The sequence below is a fragment of the Galeopterus variegatus genome, unplaced genomic scaffold (assembly GCF_000696425.1).
Source record: "Galeopterus variegatus unplaced genomic scaffold, G_variegatus-3.0.2 Scaffold5508, whole genome shotgun sequence".
NCBI lineage: Eukaryota > Metazoa > Chordata > Mammalia > Dermoptera > Cynocephalidae > Galeopterus > Galeopterus variegatus.
The window spans coordinates 23,075-41,231 of record NW_007731619.1 but is presented as its reverse complement, the minus strand read 5'-3'; the positions used below and the strand labels follow the sequence as shown (position 1 = coordinate 41,231).

At 37.0% G+C, this 18,157-nt stretch overlaps 2 protein-coding genes across 2 annotated transcripts in view; one reads left to right on the top strand and one right to left on the bottom strand.

The window, feature by feature from the left end:
- TMED5 (transmembrane emp24 protein transport domain containing 5) overlaps window positions 1-8,386 on the bottom strand; it is a 35,206-nt gene extending 26,820 nt beyond the window's left edge. The window contains exon 1 of the mRNA XM_008589549.1: window positions 7,978-8,386. Within this exon, the coding sequence (XP_008587771.1) occupies window positions 7,978-8,166 (189 nt within the window). The 5' untranslated portion in view covers window positions 8,167-8,386. The remainder of the gene's footprint in view (window positions 1-7,977) is intronic.
- Window positions 8,387-10,423: 2,037 nt separating this feature from the next.
- Window positions 10,424-18,157, top strand: part of LOC103604966 (coiled-coil domain-containing protein 18-like) — a gene marked incomplete at its 3' end in the record, with an annotated part of 25,586 nt that continues 17,852 nt past the window's right edge. Inside the window, exons 1-4 of the mRNA XM_008589551.1 lie at window positions 10,424-10,461; window positions 11,635-11,770; window positions 12,277-12,451; window positions 14,856-15,017. Coding sequence (XP_008587773.1) covers window positions 11,637-11,770; window positions 12,277-12,451; window positions 14,856-15,017 — 471 coding nt within the window. The remainder of the gene's footprint in view (window positions 10,462-11,634; window positions 11,771-12,276; window positions 12,452-14,855; window positions 15,018-18,157) is intronic.

Sequence of the window (18,157 nt, the reverse complement as noted above, 5' to 3'; positions counted from 1 at the left end):
AGGCAAAAACTGATAGAACTAGAAGAAGAAAAAGATGAAACCACTATTTTGACTGGAGACTTCAACACCTTCTATTAGTAATTGGCAGATCCAGCAAGCAAAGATAATCAGTAACAGAAAAATAGCTGGAAAACCCCCAAATATTTTGAGATTAAACAATACATTTAGAAATGAGACAAAGAAGTCTCAAGAGAAATTGAAAATTTTTTTAACTAAATGAAAATGAAAATACAACTTGAAATTTGTGAGATGCAGAGAAATCAGTACTTAGGAGAAAAAGTATAGCATTGATTGCATATATTAGATAAGAAGAAAGATCTAAAATCAGTAATCTAAGCATCCACCTTAGGAAACTAGAGAAAGAATAATAATATAAGCATAAAACAAGCAGAAGAAAAATTAAAGCAGAAATGAATAAATTAAAAATAGGAAATCAATAAAGAAAATCAATAAAATCAAAAGCTGATTCTTTAAAAAGATCAATAAAACTGATAAATCTCTAGCCAGGCAAACCAGGAAAAAAACAGAGAAAAGATGAAAGTTACTAATATCACAAATCAAAGATGGGGTCATCTCTACTGATCCTATGGACATTAAAAGGATGATAATGGAATATTATTAATAAATCTATGTCCACAAATTTGATAACTTAGGTGACATAGACCAATTCCTTGAAAGACACAAACTACCAAAACTCATTCAAGGAGAAATACATAATCTGAATAGGCCTGTATCTACTACAGAAATTGAATCAATAATTAATAACCTCCCAAAAAAGAAAGGACCAGGCCCAGATGGTTCCAATGGTGAATCCTATCAAACATTTGTGGACAGAATGATACCAATCCTTTACCTCTTCTGGAAAATGAAAGCTGGGGGAAGCATTCTAGACTCATTTTATGAGGTCAACACTACCCTAATATCAAAACAAGATAACACATTACAAAAAAGGAAAACTACAGACAAAATATTTCATGAATATAGATGTAAAAATCTTCAACAAAATATCAGCAAATCAAATTAAACAATAAATAAAAAGAATTGCAACCATGACCAAGTGGATCTATTCCAAGCATGTAAGGCTGGCTCAACATAAATACATCACATCAACAGGCTAAGGAAGAAAAATCAGATGATCATATCAATGGATGCAGAAAAAACATTTGACAAAATCCACTCATGATTTATATATAGATTAAAAAAAACTCTAGTGAACCAGGAATACCCTGGAACTTACTAAACTTAATAAAGAATATCTACAAAAATCCATATCCACTCATGATTTATATATAGATTAAAAAAAATTCTAGTGAACCAGGAATACCCTGGAACTTACTAAACTTAATAAAGAATATCTACAAAAATCCTACAGCTAAGATCACACTTATTGGTGAGAAACTAGAGACTTCTTCCTAAAACCCGGAACAAGGCAAGGATGCCCATCTCTCACCACTCTTATGCGACATCATATTGGAAGCCCTAGCTAATGTAATACAAGAAAAGGAAATAAAAGATATACTTTTAAGGGAAGGAAGAAATAAAACTGTCTTTGTTCATAGATGACATGATTTTCTATGTAGAAATCTCAAAGAATTTCCCCCAAAACTCCTGGAACTAATAAGTGATTATCGCCACGTTTCAGGATACAATGTTAATGTAAAGGAGTCAACTACTTTCCCATATATTAGCAATGAGCAATAGGAGTTGGAAATAAAAAAAATACAATACCATTTACATTAGCACAACAAATAAATTAAAAAAAAATAAAGAGAAAGGAAAAAAAAATACTTAGGTATAAAATCAACCAAAATATGTACAAGATCTATACAAGGCAAACTACAGAACACTGATGAAAGAAATGAAAGATCTAAATAAATGGAGAGAGATTCCATGTCCATGGATAAGACTCAATATTGTTAGGATGCCAATTCTTTCCAACTTCATTTATAGATTCAATTCAATCCCAAACAGAATCCCAGGAAACTCTTTTATAGATTGACAAACTGATTCCAAAGTTTATATGGAAAGACAAAAGATCCAGAACAGAACAGCCAACACGATATGAACAAATTTGGAGGACTGACACTACCCAACTTCAGGAGTTAGTATAAAGCTACAGTCATCAGGACAGTGTGGTACTGGTGAAAGAATTGACAAATAGATCAATAGAACAGAACAATGAGCCCAGAAATAAGTAAAAAGATCAGTGGTTGCAGGGGTTCAGTGTTTGGGGTGGTGGTGGGAGGGGATGGATAGGTGGAACACAGGGTATTTTTAGTACTGTGAGTTTTCTGTATGACACTGTAATGGTGGATACATAACATTATGCATTTGTCAAAATGCACAGAACTGTACAACACACAAAGTGTACCTTAATGCAGCTATGGACTTTGGTTAATAATAATGTAGCAAAATTGCTTCAATTGCAGCAAATGTACCACACTAATGCAAGATGTTAATAATAGAGGAAACAGTATGGGAGTGTGGGGATGTGTGCTCAATTAACCTATAAATCAAAACTCTTTTTAAAGATAGTCTATTAATTTTTAAAAAACACTACAAAAGAAAATGATGAGAAAACAACATGACTTTAAAAACCAGGCAGGTATAAAAGAGAAGAAATAGAACCTCCAGTCATTGAAATTATAAATTCAATGGAAGAATTAACAGATTAAATTACAGCTGAAAAAAATCAATGATCCATAATGAACTATCACTTCACACCTGTTAGAATGGCTTATATCAAAAAAATGAAAGAACAAGTGTTGGAGAGAATATAGAGAAAAATGATGTAAATTAGTACACCATTATGAAAAACATTCTGGAAGTTCCTCAAAAAACTAAAAATAGAACCACCATTATGATCCAGTAATCCCACTTCTGGGTATACATCCAAAGGAACTTAAATCAATGCCAAAGAGATACCTGTACTCCCATGCACCTGGTGGTGTTATTCACAATAGCCAAGATATGGAAACAACCTCACTGTCCATCTACAGATGAATGGATAAAGAAAATGTGGTATATATACAAAATGGAATACTACTCAGCCTTAAAAAGGGATGAAATCCTTTCATCTGCAACGTGAATGAATCTGGAGGACATTACGTTAAGTGAAATAAGCCAGGCACAGAAAGACGAGTCAATAATAATGCATTATATATTTCAAAATAACAGAGTATATTTCAAATGTCTCACCCTAAAAAATGATACGTAAGGGAGGTGATGGGTATGTTAGCTAGCTTAATTTAATAATGCCACATTGTATAAATATATCAAAACATCATACTGTACCCCCAAAATGTACACAATTACCTAACTGTCAATCAAAAATAGTATTAATAATAAATTTTCTTTAAAAAAGTTAACAAAGTAGAAGAGCTGAAGAAATTATCCATATGCCGAACAGTGAGAAAAAGAAAAATTATGAGAGATTAAGAAGCATAACAGTACACTTAGAAAGAAAATCTAAAATGAAAAAAAAAAAAGAAAATCTAACATACTTGTATATCTAACATATAATACAAACTATGCTCCTAACCATAAGCCAAATTTTATGACCCACTCAAAAATTATGCTGATACTTCAAAAAATTCACGGAATAATAGAATTATAAGATAATACAAATCTTTCCATAAGCTTTTTGAAAATCCCTCATATTTTTGGAAGGAAAGAATTCATCAAATAGAGGGTTAACAAAGAGATAATGACTGAAGAGTTTTCAAGATTTGTTGATGTTGATGCAAAAAGCTTACACAAAGCAACATGAATGTAATGAGAAGCCCGAAGGGACTGCACCTCAGCAACTCCTCTGTTAGAAGGAGAAACTGGGTACAGCCTCGAATTGGTTTTTGCTTCAATTTTTATTGTAAAGACAAGGAAATTACAGAAAAAAAAACAGATGGTTAATCAATCATAGTAAGAACATGAAGAAACTCACTATGCAATCTTCATCCAAGCATGCATGGTTCAAAATAGTTTAAACAATATACCATCAAGAGTCACAAATCTAAGCTATGTGACATGCAAAAGAAACAATATGATAATCATTAAAGTGCCTGACTTCTTGAGAAACTCAAAGAAACAGCTTAAAGCAAAATGTGGAACAACCCCCACGTACTAACTAATCTAGTAGAACGTTCTTGGATATCCTAACTCGTGTATTTTCCCATCATTTAAGTTTTGTTGTATTAAGGGTTATTATCCTCAGAACAATCCCTGTTTTGCTTCAGTTCTCTTGTTTACATCAAAGGCTTTAGACCTGTGTGAGTTTCCTTCTCACAAAATCTTCCAATGAACCCATTATATTAACAATCAGTGTATACAATCCCTTACCTAAACAGTGATTAGAATTGATTCGGTGGGCTCTTGCCCTCTAACTGTAGGCTCTTGACTCCTATCCAAGGATTTTTGTCCCATACCTGCATTACCTAAAAACCTTATCTAATAATCAAATAGGAATCAAGATTTCTAACCCTCTACAGTTGAAAGATTGAATTAATTAAAATTTAAAAATTCAGATTCAAGAAGCACTAAAAGATCCCAGGAGAATAAATTTAAAAATTTATTTTTTTGGTGGCTAGCTGGTATAGGGATCGAACTCTAGACCCTGGTGTAACCACTACTCCATTCTAACCAACTGACCTAACCGGCCAGCTTCTTCTAGCTAACATTTTTTGAGTACTTATTAGGTGCCACACACCATTTCTTTTACATTTATTAACAGTTATTCTTCATAGTAACAGTAGGAAGCAGGTGATTATTGTCATCATTTTATATGTATATGGAAACTGAGGCTCAATACCTTGTGGCAAAAATGATCGTTTTCAGAATACAAATCTGATCAAATTAACCTGCTTAAAACTCTTCAATGTCTTCCTACCGGTCTCTGTAAAAGACCCATATCCTTAATAAAGACCTAAAAGGTACAGTATGGTCTGGTGGATACCAACTTCTCTAGAATAGCTTAGTACCACTTCCCTCTCTGTACTGCTGTCTCTCAGTCCCTCATAGGTGTCCTTTTGTCTTCTTCATCAGCACCTTGGCACATGTTGCTCTTTTTACCCACTGTCTTGTTCCACTCACCTACTTATGCATAGCAAAAACCTGATTATTCTACAGATCTTAACTCTACTTCTGGGATGTCTTCTTTCAGTTTCCACATGAAATCAAGTCCTCCTACTGAACACACTCATAGCCTTACACACTTTCATAGCACTCAGAGTTATAATTTTACATTTATTTCTGTAATAATTTGATTAATGTCTGTCTCATACTTGATTGTGTAAAGTCATGAACTGTATTTTTAGTTATCATTGTATCCTTAGCACCTGGGATAGTGCTGACACACATTAAGTACTCAATAATGATTTAAGTTTTAGAGTGAATGATCTATTTTATTCATAAGATATATGTATTGGCATTAACATTTTTCAAGAATTTATGTCAGTATAATGTGGGGCTGGTCAATTACCCAAAAAGTATTCTCCTAAAACCTAAAAAGTAAGGGCCGGCCTGTGGCTCACTCGGGAGAGTGTGGTGCTGATAAAACCTAAAAAGTAAGAAATGAGTAAAAATTTTCAATATGTCACAGTAATAAGGGCAATGTTGGAGTGGCTATTCCATGACATTTTAAAAACTAACTTTAAGACAAAAACCAGTAGCTTGTAGTTATTGAGAAATTAATCAAGGAGTTGGAAAATGTCAACAAAGAGTGGAAGATGATCTTCACCCTGAAAACCCCTCCAACACTGTCTAGGATAATGGACATTAAATGACTATGACTACTTCTCTCCTTAATCAAAATGATTAAATTGTTTAGGGAGGATACTTTGGAGGAACAGTCTCTTTAAGAATGACTCAAGGCTAAACCAGACCAGCCATATAACTCTAGAGATGTAAATGTAAAACTAATATTCATTTAGTATTTACTATGTGTCAGGGATGGTCTGTGAGCATTTATTAACTCATTTTTTTTCAAGTCCTATGAGGTAGTTGTGAGGGGTCTTCAGAGAGTTCATGGAAAGATTTGTATTATTTTTAATTTTATCTTTCCACAAACTTTTTGAAGTATACTTGTATTATTATTATCTCTATTTTATAAGTGAGATCACACAAACTATAAGTGGCAGAGTCAGGATTTGAACCCAGGCTGAGATTAAGAGCTGGAGCTCTTAACCATAAGGGGTCAGTAGTTAAAATAGATTTCCTCTGTAATATGTGGGTAAATAATGGTGGAACTTTTGATTAATTCAAATGGTTTTCTTATCTACACTATTTCACTAATCCTAGTTGGTTTCCTTGCCTCTAATTTTGCTCCCCTTAAATCCATTTTCCACAATGCCCCAGTTATCTGCTTAAAGCTTTCATGGCCTTGTACAAATTAAGAGAAAAGCTACTCAGCAATTTGCATGGCACACAAGGCCATGATTCATAATCCACGACCTAGCCTCCTGGCCTCTCCAATCTCCTTTTTCTGCGACTCCCACACTAGACTTTAAGTCTTAAATTCTAATAAAAACTCAGTACTTGTAGTGTCTGCTACACAGTGGTCACCCCCACAAACACTCACACTATGCATTTTCAGAACTATGTGTCTATCTACTCACTTTGTTCCCTTTCCTGAAATGTTCTTTCTTTCTTGCATTCCTGTCTCACTTGAGCATCTTTCTAGATTTATTTTCTTCAAGAATCTTCTTCTGAAACCCAGAGAAATGGCTCTCCTCTAATAGCATTTTACCATTCTTCACTGAAATTACCTGTTTATGCTCCAGTAACCTCTAAATATTAACCTCCCTGAGAAGAGGGACTCTTTCTCTTTTTCTTTTGTTTGCCCCCTTCCCCCTCACTCTGCCCCCTGCACAATTCCTGGCACATATTAACTGTTCAGTAAATGTTGAACTTTTAAATTCTACTGGAAATCAAGAAATGTTGAGTCCTAGCCTTAGTTTTGCTCACTAATTACGTGACTTTAGATACGTTACTCTCTGTGCTTACCTTATGAATCTATAAATCCTAAAGTTCCTTTGGATAGAATTTCTATATAACCTTTTACTTTGCTCTATATGTGACAGTACCTCATATTAAAAAAAATTAAGTATATCAATTTAAAAAATTAACATTTGATTATAAATTAACTTGTAAAAAATTAAAGAGGAAATATATCAACGCGTCTTTTTTTTTTTTTTCAGTGCTACCTGGAAACATCGAAATTAGCTGTGTGGAACAAGATTTCTTCTAAGAAATTACCCCCTACCTGAACGACTACATAAAATAAAGCTATTCCCTATAAGAGTATTATGCAGATACTAAAAAGAAAACAGCGACATGAGGGAAAGACGATGCTCAAAGAAAGAAAGGTTATAAAGTTCTAATACGCGATTTGATCTTATTTGATTTGAAGATAGTGGACATGTAACTGAAACGGAAATGTACCATTAAATACACTAAAGCCCCTTTCAAAATATTTCGGAATCGGATTTAGTAATAATCACATGGTCACGATTCAAAAACCCTTAACCGGGACATAGACACTGAAGATTTATAATATCGCAACTGGGTAAAAGTGGTGGGGGTGATTCAAACAAGTGTCATCGCCTCGTCCAATGATGAAGGAGAACGTGTATCTTTCCTGTATCGAGAAATTCTCAGTATCGGAGCATATACTGGCTAGAAAAGCAATGGGCGAATTATGAAACAAAGAGAAAAGCCATCGACATCACCAGTTTTGGCCTCTTTCCGACCGGAGGAAAGGCGAGAGGGCGGGTAGTCGTCAACTCCAGGTCCCGCCTAACTTCTAGGTCCCCAGCGCCAAGAAGAGCTCGCCTCGCCCGGCGCGCCTGCGCGGAGCTGGCCGGCTTCCCGGGCTGCCCTCGCCTCTTACCCGGGCCGTCCACCAGAAGTTTTCAAGCGGGCGAGAGGCGGCGACGCGGTGCAGCTGGGCTAGAGGAAGGAGGCTGGCTCATCCTCCGCACTTACTTGGTACTCGATCTCCAGCGAGGCCTTCAGGGGCATGGGCTGGTAAAAACATTCCTTCTGGCCGGCCGGAAGGGTAAAGGTGAAGTCACTGTCCAAGGAGGGGGTGAAGCCGGCCGCCCCCGGCAGCAGCACTAGGGACAGAGCGGCCGGGAGGAGCACGGGGAAGGGCAGCCAAATCTTGTCGCCCATCCCTGCCTGGCCGATCTCGGGCGGAAAACGGCGTGGAAGGTGAGGGGTACGGGCTTCTCGGCTCCGCTTTTCCTCCCTGGTCTCCTCGTGGTTGGCAGATATAGCTGGAGCCTGAAGAAAGTCCAGGTGGCGGCCGCAGCGAGGCAACCGCTCCCTCAGAGGAGGAAGCGCAGCCTACCAAAGGGACTGAGGGCGGGGCCAGCAGTCCCCTTCCTCGCCCTCCTCAGGTCCGGCGTGAGCTCTGCCCGCCTCGCACGCCGGCGGCCGCAGATTCCCATGCCTTCCCCCAAGCGAGGCAACCGCTCCCTCAGAGGAGGAAGCGCAGCCGACCAAAGGGACTGAGGGCGGGGCCAGCAGGCCCCTTCCTCGCCCTCCTCAGGTCCGGCGTGAGCTCTGCCCGCCTCGCACGCCGGCGGCCGCAGATTCCCATGCCTTCCCCCAAGCGAGGCAACCGCTCCCTCAGAGGAGGAAGCGCAGCCGACCAAAGGGACTGAGGGCGGGGCCAGCAGGCCCCTTCCTCGCCCTCCTCAGGTCCGGCGTGAGCTCTGCCCGCCTCGCACGCCGGCGGCCGCAGATTCCCATGCCTTCCCCCAAGCGAGGCAACCGCTCCCTCAGAGGAGGAAGCGCAGCCGACCAAAGGGACTGAGGGCGGGGCCAGCAGGCCCCTTCCTCGCCCTCCTCAGGTCCGGCGTGAGCTCTGCCCGCCTCGCACGCCGGCGGCCGCAGATTCCCATGCCTTCCCCCAAGCGAGGCAACCGCTCCCTCAGAGGAGGAAGCGCAGCCGACCAAAGGGACTGAGGGCGGGGCCAGCAGGCCCCTTCCTCGCCCTCCTCAGGTCCGGCGTGAGCTCTGCCCGCCTCGCACGCCGGCGGCCGCAGATTCCCATGCCTTCCCCCACACCTATGGGCGTCAGGGCAGCAATTGTGGGAAATGTAGTCCTGGGCGCCGTCGGCTCGTGGGCTCGGACGCGCCCGCCGACCACGATCCCCGGCAGGCTCCGCGCCTATGGCGTCGCTGCGCGCACAGCCTGCGCGGGGCGGGGCTGCGGCCGGGAGGTGCGTTCCAACGGCTCCGCGGCAGTTCGAACTCGCCGCCGCCGGGGTTCGCTGTTTCCTCCGCGTCTAGTGTCTGAGGCTTCCGCGCCCGGGGCCCGGGAGAGGGTCAAAGGCTTCCGAGTGCAGACTAGATCGCAGCGTGCGCCGTTGTCGGGTGGGCCTTTCCCTAGCTACGACTCGTGTGGTGAGCGACTGTCCCTTGGCGGGTGGAAACCGGCCTATCTCGGGGACGTGTGTTCCTTTCCCTCCTAGCTCCTTGGACGCGCTTCACCTGGTCCTCGCCTTTACTGAGAATGCTACTGTGCAGGGTTGTACTTTATTTAAGGGAAAACCGGAGAGGAGGATGTCGGGTTTTCCTCTGTTAATTCCAGATTGGGTGCAGGATCACCTATGTCAAATTGAGCGTTCTTGAGATGAGAGAATTCTGTATAAAGCCACGACCTCCTTCCAGAATGGGGCATCTTTTCCGACTATAGCCCATCCCAGCACATAAGGGGGTATAAAGAACACTTGTCCTTCGTGTGACGAGTATGCGTATGTACACCTACAAACGTTAATTAGTGCTGAACTTAGGACCCGTAGGTAGGATGACGTGCCTTTCCATGTGTGTACAGGCAATGAAAATAGGCTTTTTTTTTATAACTACTGTAAATTGAAATGAGGAGCAAACTTTTTTTTTTTTTTTTTAAAGATGACCGGTAAGGGGATTTGAACCCTTGACTTGGTGTTGTCAGCACCACACTCTCCCAGGTGAGCCACCGGCCATCCCTATATGGGATCCGAACCTGGGACCTTGGTGTTATCAGCACCACACTCTCCCGAGTGAGCCACGGGCCCACCCAGGAGCAAACTTCTTTTGACTGTAAATGGCCCGCTAGGGAAATGAAAATATTTGAATATCGAATGTATTCATTGCTACTTCAAAAGAGAGAATTCTTACATGAAAATACACAGATGTTGAACATAAAACCTGATTTATATGAAACAATGCCCAACAGCATTTCAGAATTTGCCCAAATTTTCTTTACCCTTTTCTCTTCCACCATCCTACAGGGAGCTAGAGATGTTTTTGAATAAATAAAGAAGGATGGGGACCTGATCCGTTGACTTGTCTGAGAGTCTTCTCACTTAAGCCGAAGGAAATTTGTGGAAACAAAAGAGGAAAGAGGATAGAAACAGCTTGTATACAGTGATTACATAGCAACTGATTTAATTTTCTGCCACAGATTATTCCAGTAAGGTGAGGGTTTTCTTTTTAACCTTTCTCTACGGGAGAAATTTTGCGTGGGAAATAAATGTAGTGTAATGATTTTAGCTGGATGAGGGAAAGAAAGGAAGGGCAGTTTAGTATTCATCATTTATTCATTCAAAACATTGAGCTTCTCTAAGTACGTTACAGTCCTGAACGTAACACACAGGATTCCTAACCTTTTGGAGCTTGGGATTTTGGTCCGAATTCTAAGAAGAGGGATGAGAGAGAGATGCTACAATGAAAAAAGGTGAATGGGATCTGAAAGAACAATGTAATTTTAAGATTATGCAGAAAGATTACAGCAGTAATAGAGATTATAAGGCTTCAGTTTTTTCTTGCATCAATTACAATAATAAAATGTAATTCTTTATTATAATTTTTTATGTGCAAAGGAATTTAGTAGACAGTTTCACAATCCTAGAGATACCCATCCGTTGAAGAAACAAAAGCTTTTCTTTATATATTTCTGAGCTAACCTGCCAAATGTCATTTTGATCTCTGTGATTGTGACTTGTGAATGTGTGTGTATTTTAAATTTTATAACTATTGTGAAAGGGAGAAAGAGATAACTTTTATCTGGTAATAAATTGCTTTCTAAGAAAATATGAATGACAAATGGTACCATTTTATCAGATGTCCACAGTTTGTAATATGATTGTGAAAATTCAGACTTCATATTGAAATTGATATATAATAAATAACAAATTAGAAGAGTGCAGTGTAGCTTAATTAAAAGGTCTCTGGATCCCGATGACCGGGATTCACATCTTGTTTTCACCATTTACTGTTTGTGTGACCTTCAGTAGGTTATTTAATCTGATTCTTGGCTTCTTCATCTTTAACATGGAATAAACATACTTAGATTACACAATTGTTAGAAAGGTTAAATGTGCGTACAAAAGGGGAATTATAAGAACTATACCCTTGCTAAAATGAAAAATTGATATATTGATATTGTATTGAACTTCCCATTATGGTTTTACACTGCAAAGAAATTCATTATTAATTGGTTTTATTGTTTTATTTTAAACAGCCATGAAAGAGTTCACAGCATTTGAAATAGAAAAATAACAAGTTAAATTCTATTAGTATGAGAGTATTTTTACTGATACCACAGAATCCTTCAGGCAAGGTATAAACAATTAATTTCTTTTTTTTAAGAAATGGAATCTAGTTTATCAGACTACCATAATAAAGACAATGAAGAAGAAAGTTTGCTTGCAAATGTTGCTTCCTTAAGACATGAACTGAAGATAACAGAATGGAATTTGCAGAATTTAGGGGAAGAGTTATCCAGGTAAGTAAGTAAAATCACATATTAGAATTCAGAGTGTGACTTTAATTTATGAATGTAAAGTGTTTGGATTTCATTATTACATATGGTGTTTCTAATATGACTCTGGAGTAACAAATAATTTTCTACACTTTTTAATATAACTCTCAGTTTAGGAAAAAATAGGAATATTAGAGAAGGATTTATGTATTAAGAAAACACCTTTAATGTATTAGGATTCAGAATATGAAATATGTATTTTGGGCTTTATTAGTCTTTTATTATTCTGACTAATTTTTGAATCCTAGGTTATCCTGGCTTAGAGGCCCTGGAAATACATAGATTGCTAGTTTAAAACTATGGTTATTTAAAATTTAGTGGAAACATTGCCTCACAGTCATAAATATGAATCTAATTGTCAGCAGCATTTCAGGTTATTTTCTTTATGTTTTCTTATTTAATGTATAGAAATTTGTGCTGAATACTTAAACTACCAAAAAACTAAAATTTATTTTTTCTTTTTTCTCTAGTGTTAGTCCAAGTGAAAATTCCGATTATACTTCTAATCCTTCAAGGTCTGAAAGGCTCATTTTGGGAGATCTTGTTCATCCTAGCCACCCTGGAGTTTTGAATTGCTCACCTTACAAAAAAGTTTGTAAAATGTCTGGTAGCAGTACTGATTTTCAAAAAAAGCCAAGAGATAAGGTTATTGTTTTTAGACCTGTATGTTTAAAAATAGTTTTAGTTTTAGAACTACTTAAAATATTTTTTTTAGTTTTTCTTTAAATGCCATATTTATATTCTCCATAGTCTGTTACTATGGTGCTCAAGAATTTAAATATAACTGTTCTCTTTATGTCCTAACAAGGAAGTAGTTATCTTGGTATAAAAACTCTGTTTTTAGACTTCTGTATTTATTACCTTTTTGCAGTTAAATGTCTTCTTTTCTCAAGTATATTATAACCCCCTTGAATTTAGCACTATTCCCTGTAAATAATAGGTAATCTGAGTAAAGTATACACACCATTTAGCTTGGATCAAGTGCTGTGTGATAGCATGGCAGCATTCTCCTTTCATTCTTCCTAAGTTTTGTCAGTGATGTTAGACATTTTTTCCTGGTCTGGAACTCTCTCCCTCTTTGTCATTCTATCATGTTATCTCCCTGTGTTTATTCCTGTTCGTTACTCAATCCTGTTATTTCCTTTTCTACTCTCTTCTTTATCCTCCCACCGCCAACATGCATATTCACAGATATGGTTGCATATGCACATCATAATCTTTTTTTGGTAAAAATTTGCTATTTCTGCTTCAGAAAGCCAACCATTGAAAAATTTTCTTTTTGTTATGAAGCTGCTTAATGAAGCTTTCTGAGCCTACATTTTAGAAAGTAAATTCAAATTCCATGTCTACAAAGAATATGCAATTCTGGGAAATTTGGTCTCTATCCTAATTCAATTTACTGATCATTCTTATGATATATATATGCCTTAGTTGAAATCATTGTGTTTTACCATAAGTAAAATCAAGAGATAAATCACAAATTGGAGGGGAAAAAATATTGATAATGCCTATCAGAGACAAAGTATATAAAGTGCTTCTAGAAAGTGAGAAGAAAAAGATCAATAACCCAAAGGACAAAAGACATAAATGGAAAAGAAAATAAAAATGATCATCAAACAAACGAAAAGGTGTTTAATCTTACTGATGATAAGAGAAATTAAAAATGAAACTATAAGTATCAGTTCTTACCTATCCGATTGTTAAACATCCAAATGTTTGCTACTATATTTTGTTGGTGATATTGGGGAGATATACATTGCTGGTGGGAATGCAACCCCTCTGGAGAGGCATTTGGCAATATTTACCAGAATTACAAATCCATTTGCCTTGACTTGGAAATCCTATTTCTGGAAAACTGTCCTGCAGGTACACCTGCATCAGTACAAAATGAGGCATTGTTATAACAAAAGATTAGAAATAGCTTAAGTATCCAGTAATAGGGGTTGATTAGATAAACTGTGGTTGTTTCAGTTAAGAAGAAAAAAAAAAAAAAGAATAGGAGTTTTCCAATGTATCAATTATGGAGAGATTGACAGTATTATTCAAGTGAAAAAATGCGAGGTCCAGAGCAGTATATATAATATGCTAGCTTTTGCATAAGGAGGTAAGGGAAGTGGGTAATTTGTATTGCTTGTGTATGTATGTGAAATCATTTAGAAGACTAAAAATGGTTACCTACCTACTAAAGATAGAAGGGAGACTTCTGTATTTACTTTTTCTTTCATATAGTTTTGACTTTTGAAGTCCATATATTACTGAAAAAAATTAAATTAATTGAAAGAAATAATGTTTTAGAAATTGGATCTAGGTGCTGGCCAGTTAGCTCAGTTGGTTAGAGCACGGTGTTATAACACCAGGTTCAAGGGTTTGGATCCCCTTATGGCCAGCGCCAAAAAGTAAATTGATTAATGAAAAAGTAAAAATTGGATCCTCATGGAAATCAATTTATTATAAAATATATATTAAAAGTATAATTAAATTATATGTTACAGAGCTGGCCAGTTAGCTCAGTTGATTAGAGTATGATGCTGATAACACCGTGGTCCAGGGTCCAATCCCTGTACCAGCTAGCCACCCCCCCCCCAAAAAAAAACCCAAACCAAAAAAATATGTACAGATTAAATAATATTTTATCTACTGTCTATTTTATTTTTGGACATTTAGGTTTTATCCATTTATTGCCTCTATGGACAGTATAGCTATGAACATTTTTATATCTTCAGGTGCAAAAGTACAAAAGTTTCTATCATATTTATATCTAAGAGTGATACTGTTGGGTCTTAGCATATTCAGTTTTACTGGTTAATACCAAGCAGTTTTCCAAGGTGTACCACTGTTTTCCAAGTTATGCTTACGTATACTTCCAGCAGCAGCAGTCAAAGGGAGAGTACTGATTGTTTCACATATTTTGTGAACACTTACTAAACATTTAAATTCGTTTCCTGAATTGCTTAGTCATTTTATTGATAATTGCTCATGATTTTTCATTAATTACATGTAATCCATAAATGAAATAATTCAAAATAGGTTATTCTTTTTCATTTTTCAGATGTCTTTTTCATCTTCTACGCCTGTGGATCAGGAGATTAAAAACCTTCGAGAGAAACTTAATAAACTTAGGCAACAGAATGCTTGTTTGATCACACAGAATCATTCTTTAATGACTAAAATAGAATCTATCCACTTTGAATTAACCCAGTCAAGAGCAAAAGTATGTATCTTGATGTGATGAGTATGCCAACAGAAAATAGTTGTAATAATTTTAAGATTTATAATTGGAAAAATATTCTTTGTATTGCCTTATGTGTTATGCATAGTAATTTTTGTTGTGATAATATTGTATCAACATGTTGTTGAATCAACTTTACAGGAATTTTATATCTGAAAATGATTTAGGGAAACTATAATTTTTGCGTATAGGTAAGTCAGCTTCTTAAAGTCTTTTTTTTTTTTTTCCCTTTTTGTCTTTTTTTTTTACTGGCCGGTAACGGGGTCGCAACCCTCGGTGTCGCGCCCGTACCGGGGACCGGCAACGGATCGCAACCCTCAGTGTTGCGCCCGCGCCAGGCTCAGCCAGTGAGCAGGAACTGGTCACCACATGGGATCCGAACCCTCGGCGGGAGCGCCGCCGCACTCCCAAGCGGCGCACTCTCCAGTGCGCCACCGGGCCGGCCCCTTAAAGTCTTGAGATTACCAATTCGTGTAGTTTTATTTCTTATACAAAGGAATTATAGCTTATTTATCTTCCTTTTTAAAAATAATACATTCTCATTGTTGAAAACTTAAAAAGTACAAAAAAAGAAGAGGGAGAAAGATCATCTAGAATTTCCACCATCTAGAAACTACCTTACTGGTTTATTACATAGTTGAATCCAGCCTGTTTTGAATAGTTTTGGTTTTCCCTGTTTTTCACTTCATACATAGTCTAAGCATTTTCTGATGCATTTACATAGCTTTTCCGCTGATCGTTTTTTTATGATAGCATTATGTTTTATTATATGATTAGACCACAACTTAGTTAGTAATTCCCCTATTTAAGTGGTTTCCTATTTTTTTCCATATGATTGGTGTTACGCAAAAAATTAGAAGAAACCAAAATGTCCAATGGTAGAGACATTTTATGGTAAATTATGTTATACCCATAAAATAGATTGCAGCAAAGCCTTTTTTTTTTTTTAGAGGTGAATGTATCAGTACTGACATGCAAAGTGTTTGACTTACATGGAACATTCTGAGGTTTATATGATATAATGTATTTAAAGGCATGAGGACTGTGTCTGTACATAGCACTCAAAAACTGTTACCTAATAATGTATTTAGTGGTAGGAAAACATTGCAGAGTAATACACAGATGTATAATGATCCCAGTTTTGCTTTTTATAAAAAGTGTGCATGTGTATGTTTGTATGTACATGGATATACATATGATGTATATTGGATAGAAAGACTGTGCTCCACACTGTTGATAATTTTGAGAGGGACTGGAAAGTTGGAGTGGAACTTTCACTATTTACTTTTATAGATATGTATACATTATAGTTTTTCCATAAAGTTTAGTATTGACTCATATAGAAAACAAAGTAATCTTGGAATGCAAGACTGTAAGAAATATATGCATAAAAATATATACAGCTGCTAAAAAGGGGCAACAGTAAAACTATCACATTTTTTATACACTAACAATGAATTAACAAAAACTCTCCCTTTGAAATTAGGAGCAAGACAAGCATGCTCACAAATACTACTCTTTTTAAAAAATCATTTACTGGCCTAGCTACTACACAGTAAGTTAAGAAAAAGAAATAAAAGTTATGTAAGATGAAAAAAAACCACCTACTTTTTACAGATAATGTTGTGTATGTAGAGAACCTAAAATAATTTATGAATAAATTGTAGGAATTAGCGAGTATGTATAATTCTAAGTAGTGGAAATATGGCAAAGCTTTATTTTTCTTCTTTTGTTTTTCAAACAAAACAAAGTGCTATTGGGGCTTATTCCAACCCAAGGAGAAAAATACAGCAGTGAACATAAAACTTCTTTGATATTTGGTATTATTTCTAGGATAGATTTCCAGAGGCAGAATGACTAAATTATAGGGAAAGAACATTTTTCAGGCATTTACTGCACATAGTTTATGTTCAATATTCTACGTGTTTTTGGTCACTTTAAGGGAAAAATATTGTTTTTCTTGGTTTCTTATGAGGTTTACCTTTTCAGTATATTTGTCATTTAGGTTTTTTGCGATTTGTCTGTTCACCATTTCTGTTTCTTAATTGTATTTAAAATTTTTATTTAGCTATCAATAATTTGTTTTTAAAGTCATACATGCTTAATTATTTAAAGTCAAAAAAGAGATATAAAGAGTTTAATAACAACTGAACTACTAGCATTTTGGACTTTTCTTTTTAGTATATAAACACACCAGCGGTTATTTATTCTAGGCAATAAGATAGATAATGGTATTTTACTTCCATCTCAGCATTATCTAAATTGCTAAATTATATTTTTAAATAAAATATTTTTTAGGGAAGCTGCCTTTTCCAGGGCAGGTCTGAGCTTTCGATGTTAAGTGTATGCCACTATTGGGAATCTTTTGCTGAAATTCCCCATTGACTCCGTCAGTATATTCATAATTTACCTTTTGGCAAAGTTGGTTCTTACACCTTGGGAGCCTGGTATCCTGCTTTTTCTGAGCTTTTTGCCTTCCATCCAGGACTGCTGTCCAGCTGCCATCCTAGGACTTTGTTTGATGTTCTTTTAGGTTGCATCTACTGTTTCCTGAATCCCATATATGTTCTTTCGTACTTTATTCTTTCTGTATTTGGAGCATATCTTCCAGTTGCTTCCTTGCCTGTCTGAAAATGTCTTAATTCTCTCCCACTTATGATTAAATTCTAGGTTGAAAATTATTTTATCTAGAATTTTTATGACATTGTTCTCTTGTTTTCTATTCTCCAGTGCTGCTTTGAAAGGTATGATGACATTGTGAATCACTTTCCTTATCATATAATTTTTTGTTTTTTCATTTGTTTTTTGCTTTTAGCTTTTAGGATTTTCCCTTTTTCCCTGGTTTTTATTTTATATATTTATTTATTTATTTCCGATATACAATGTGGTTGATTATTGTTACCCATTACCGAAACCTCCCTCCCTCCTCCCCCTACCACCTCCAACCCAACAATGTCCTTTCTGTCTGCTTGTCGTACCAACTTCAAGGAATTGTAGTTGTTATGTCTTCTTTCCCCCCCTCACCAGTTTTTTTTTGTGTGTGTGTGTGAATTTATTTATATATATTTAGCTCCCACCAATAAGTGAGAACATGTGGTATTTCTCTTTCTGTGCCTGACTTG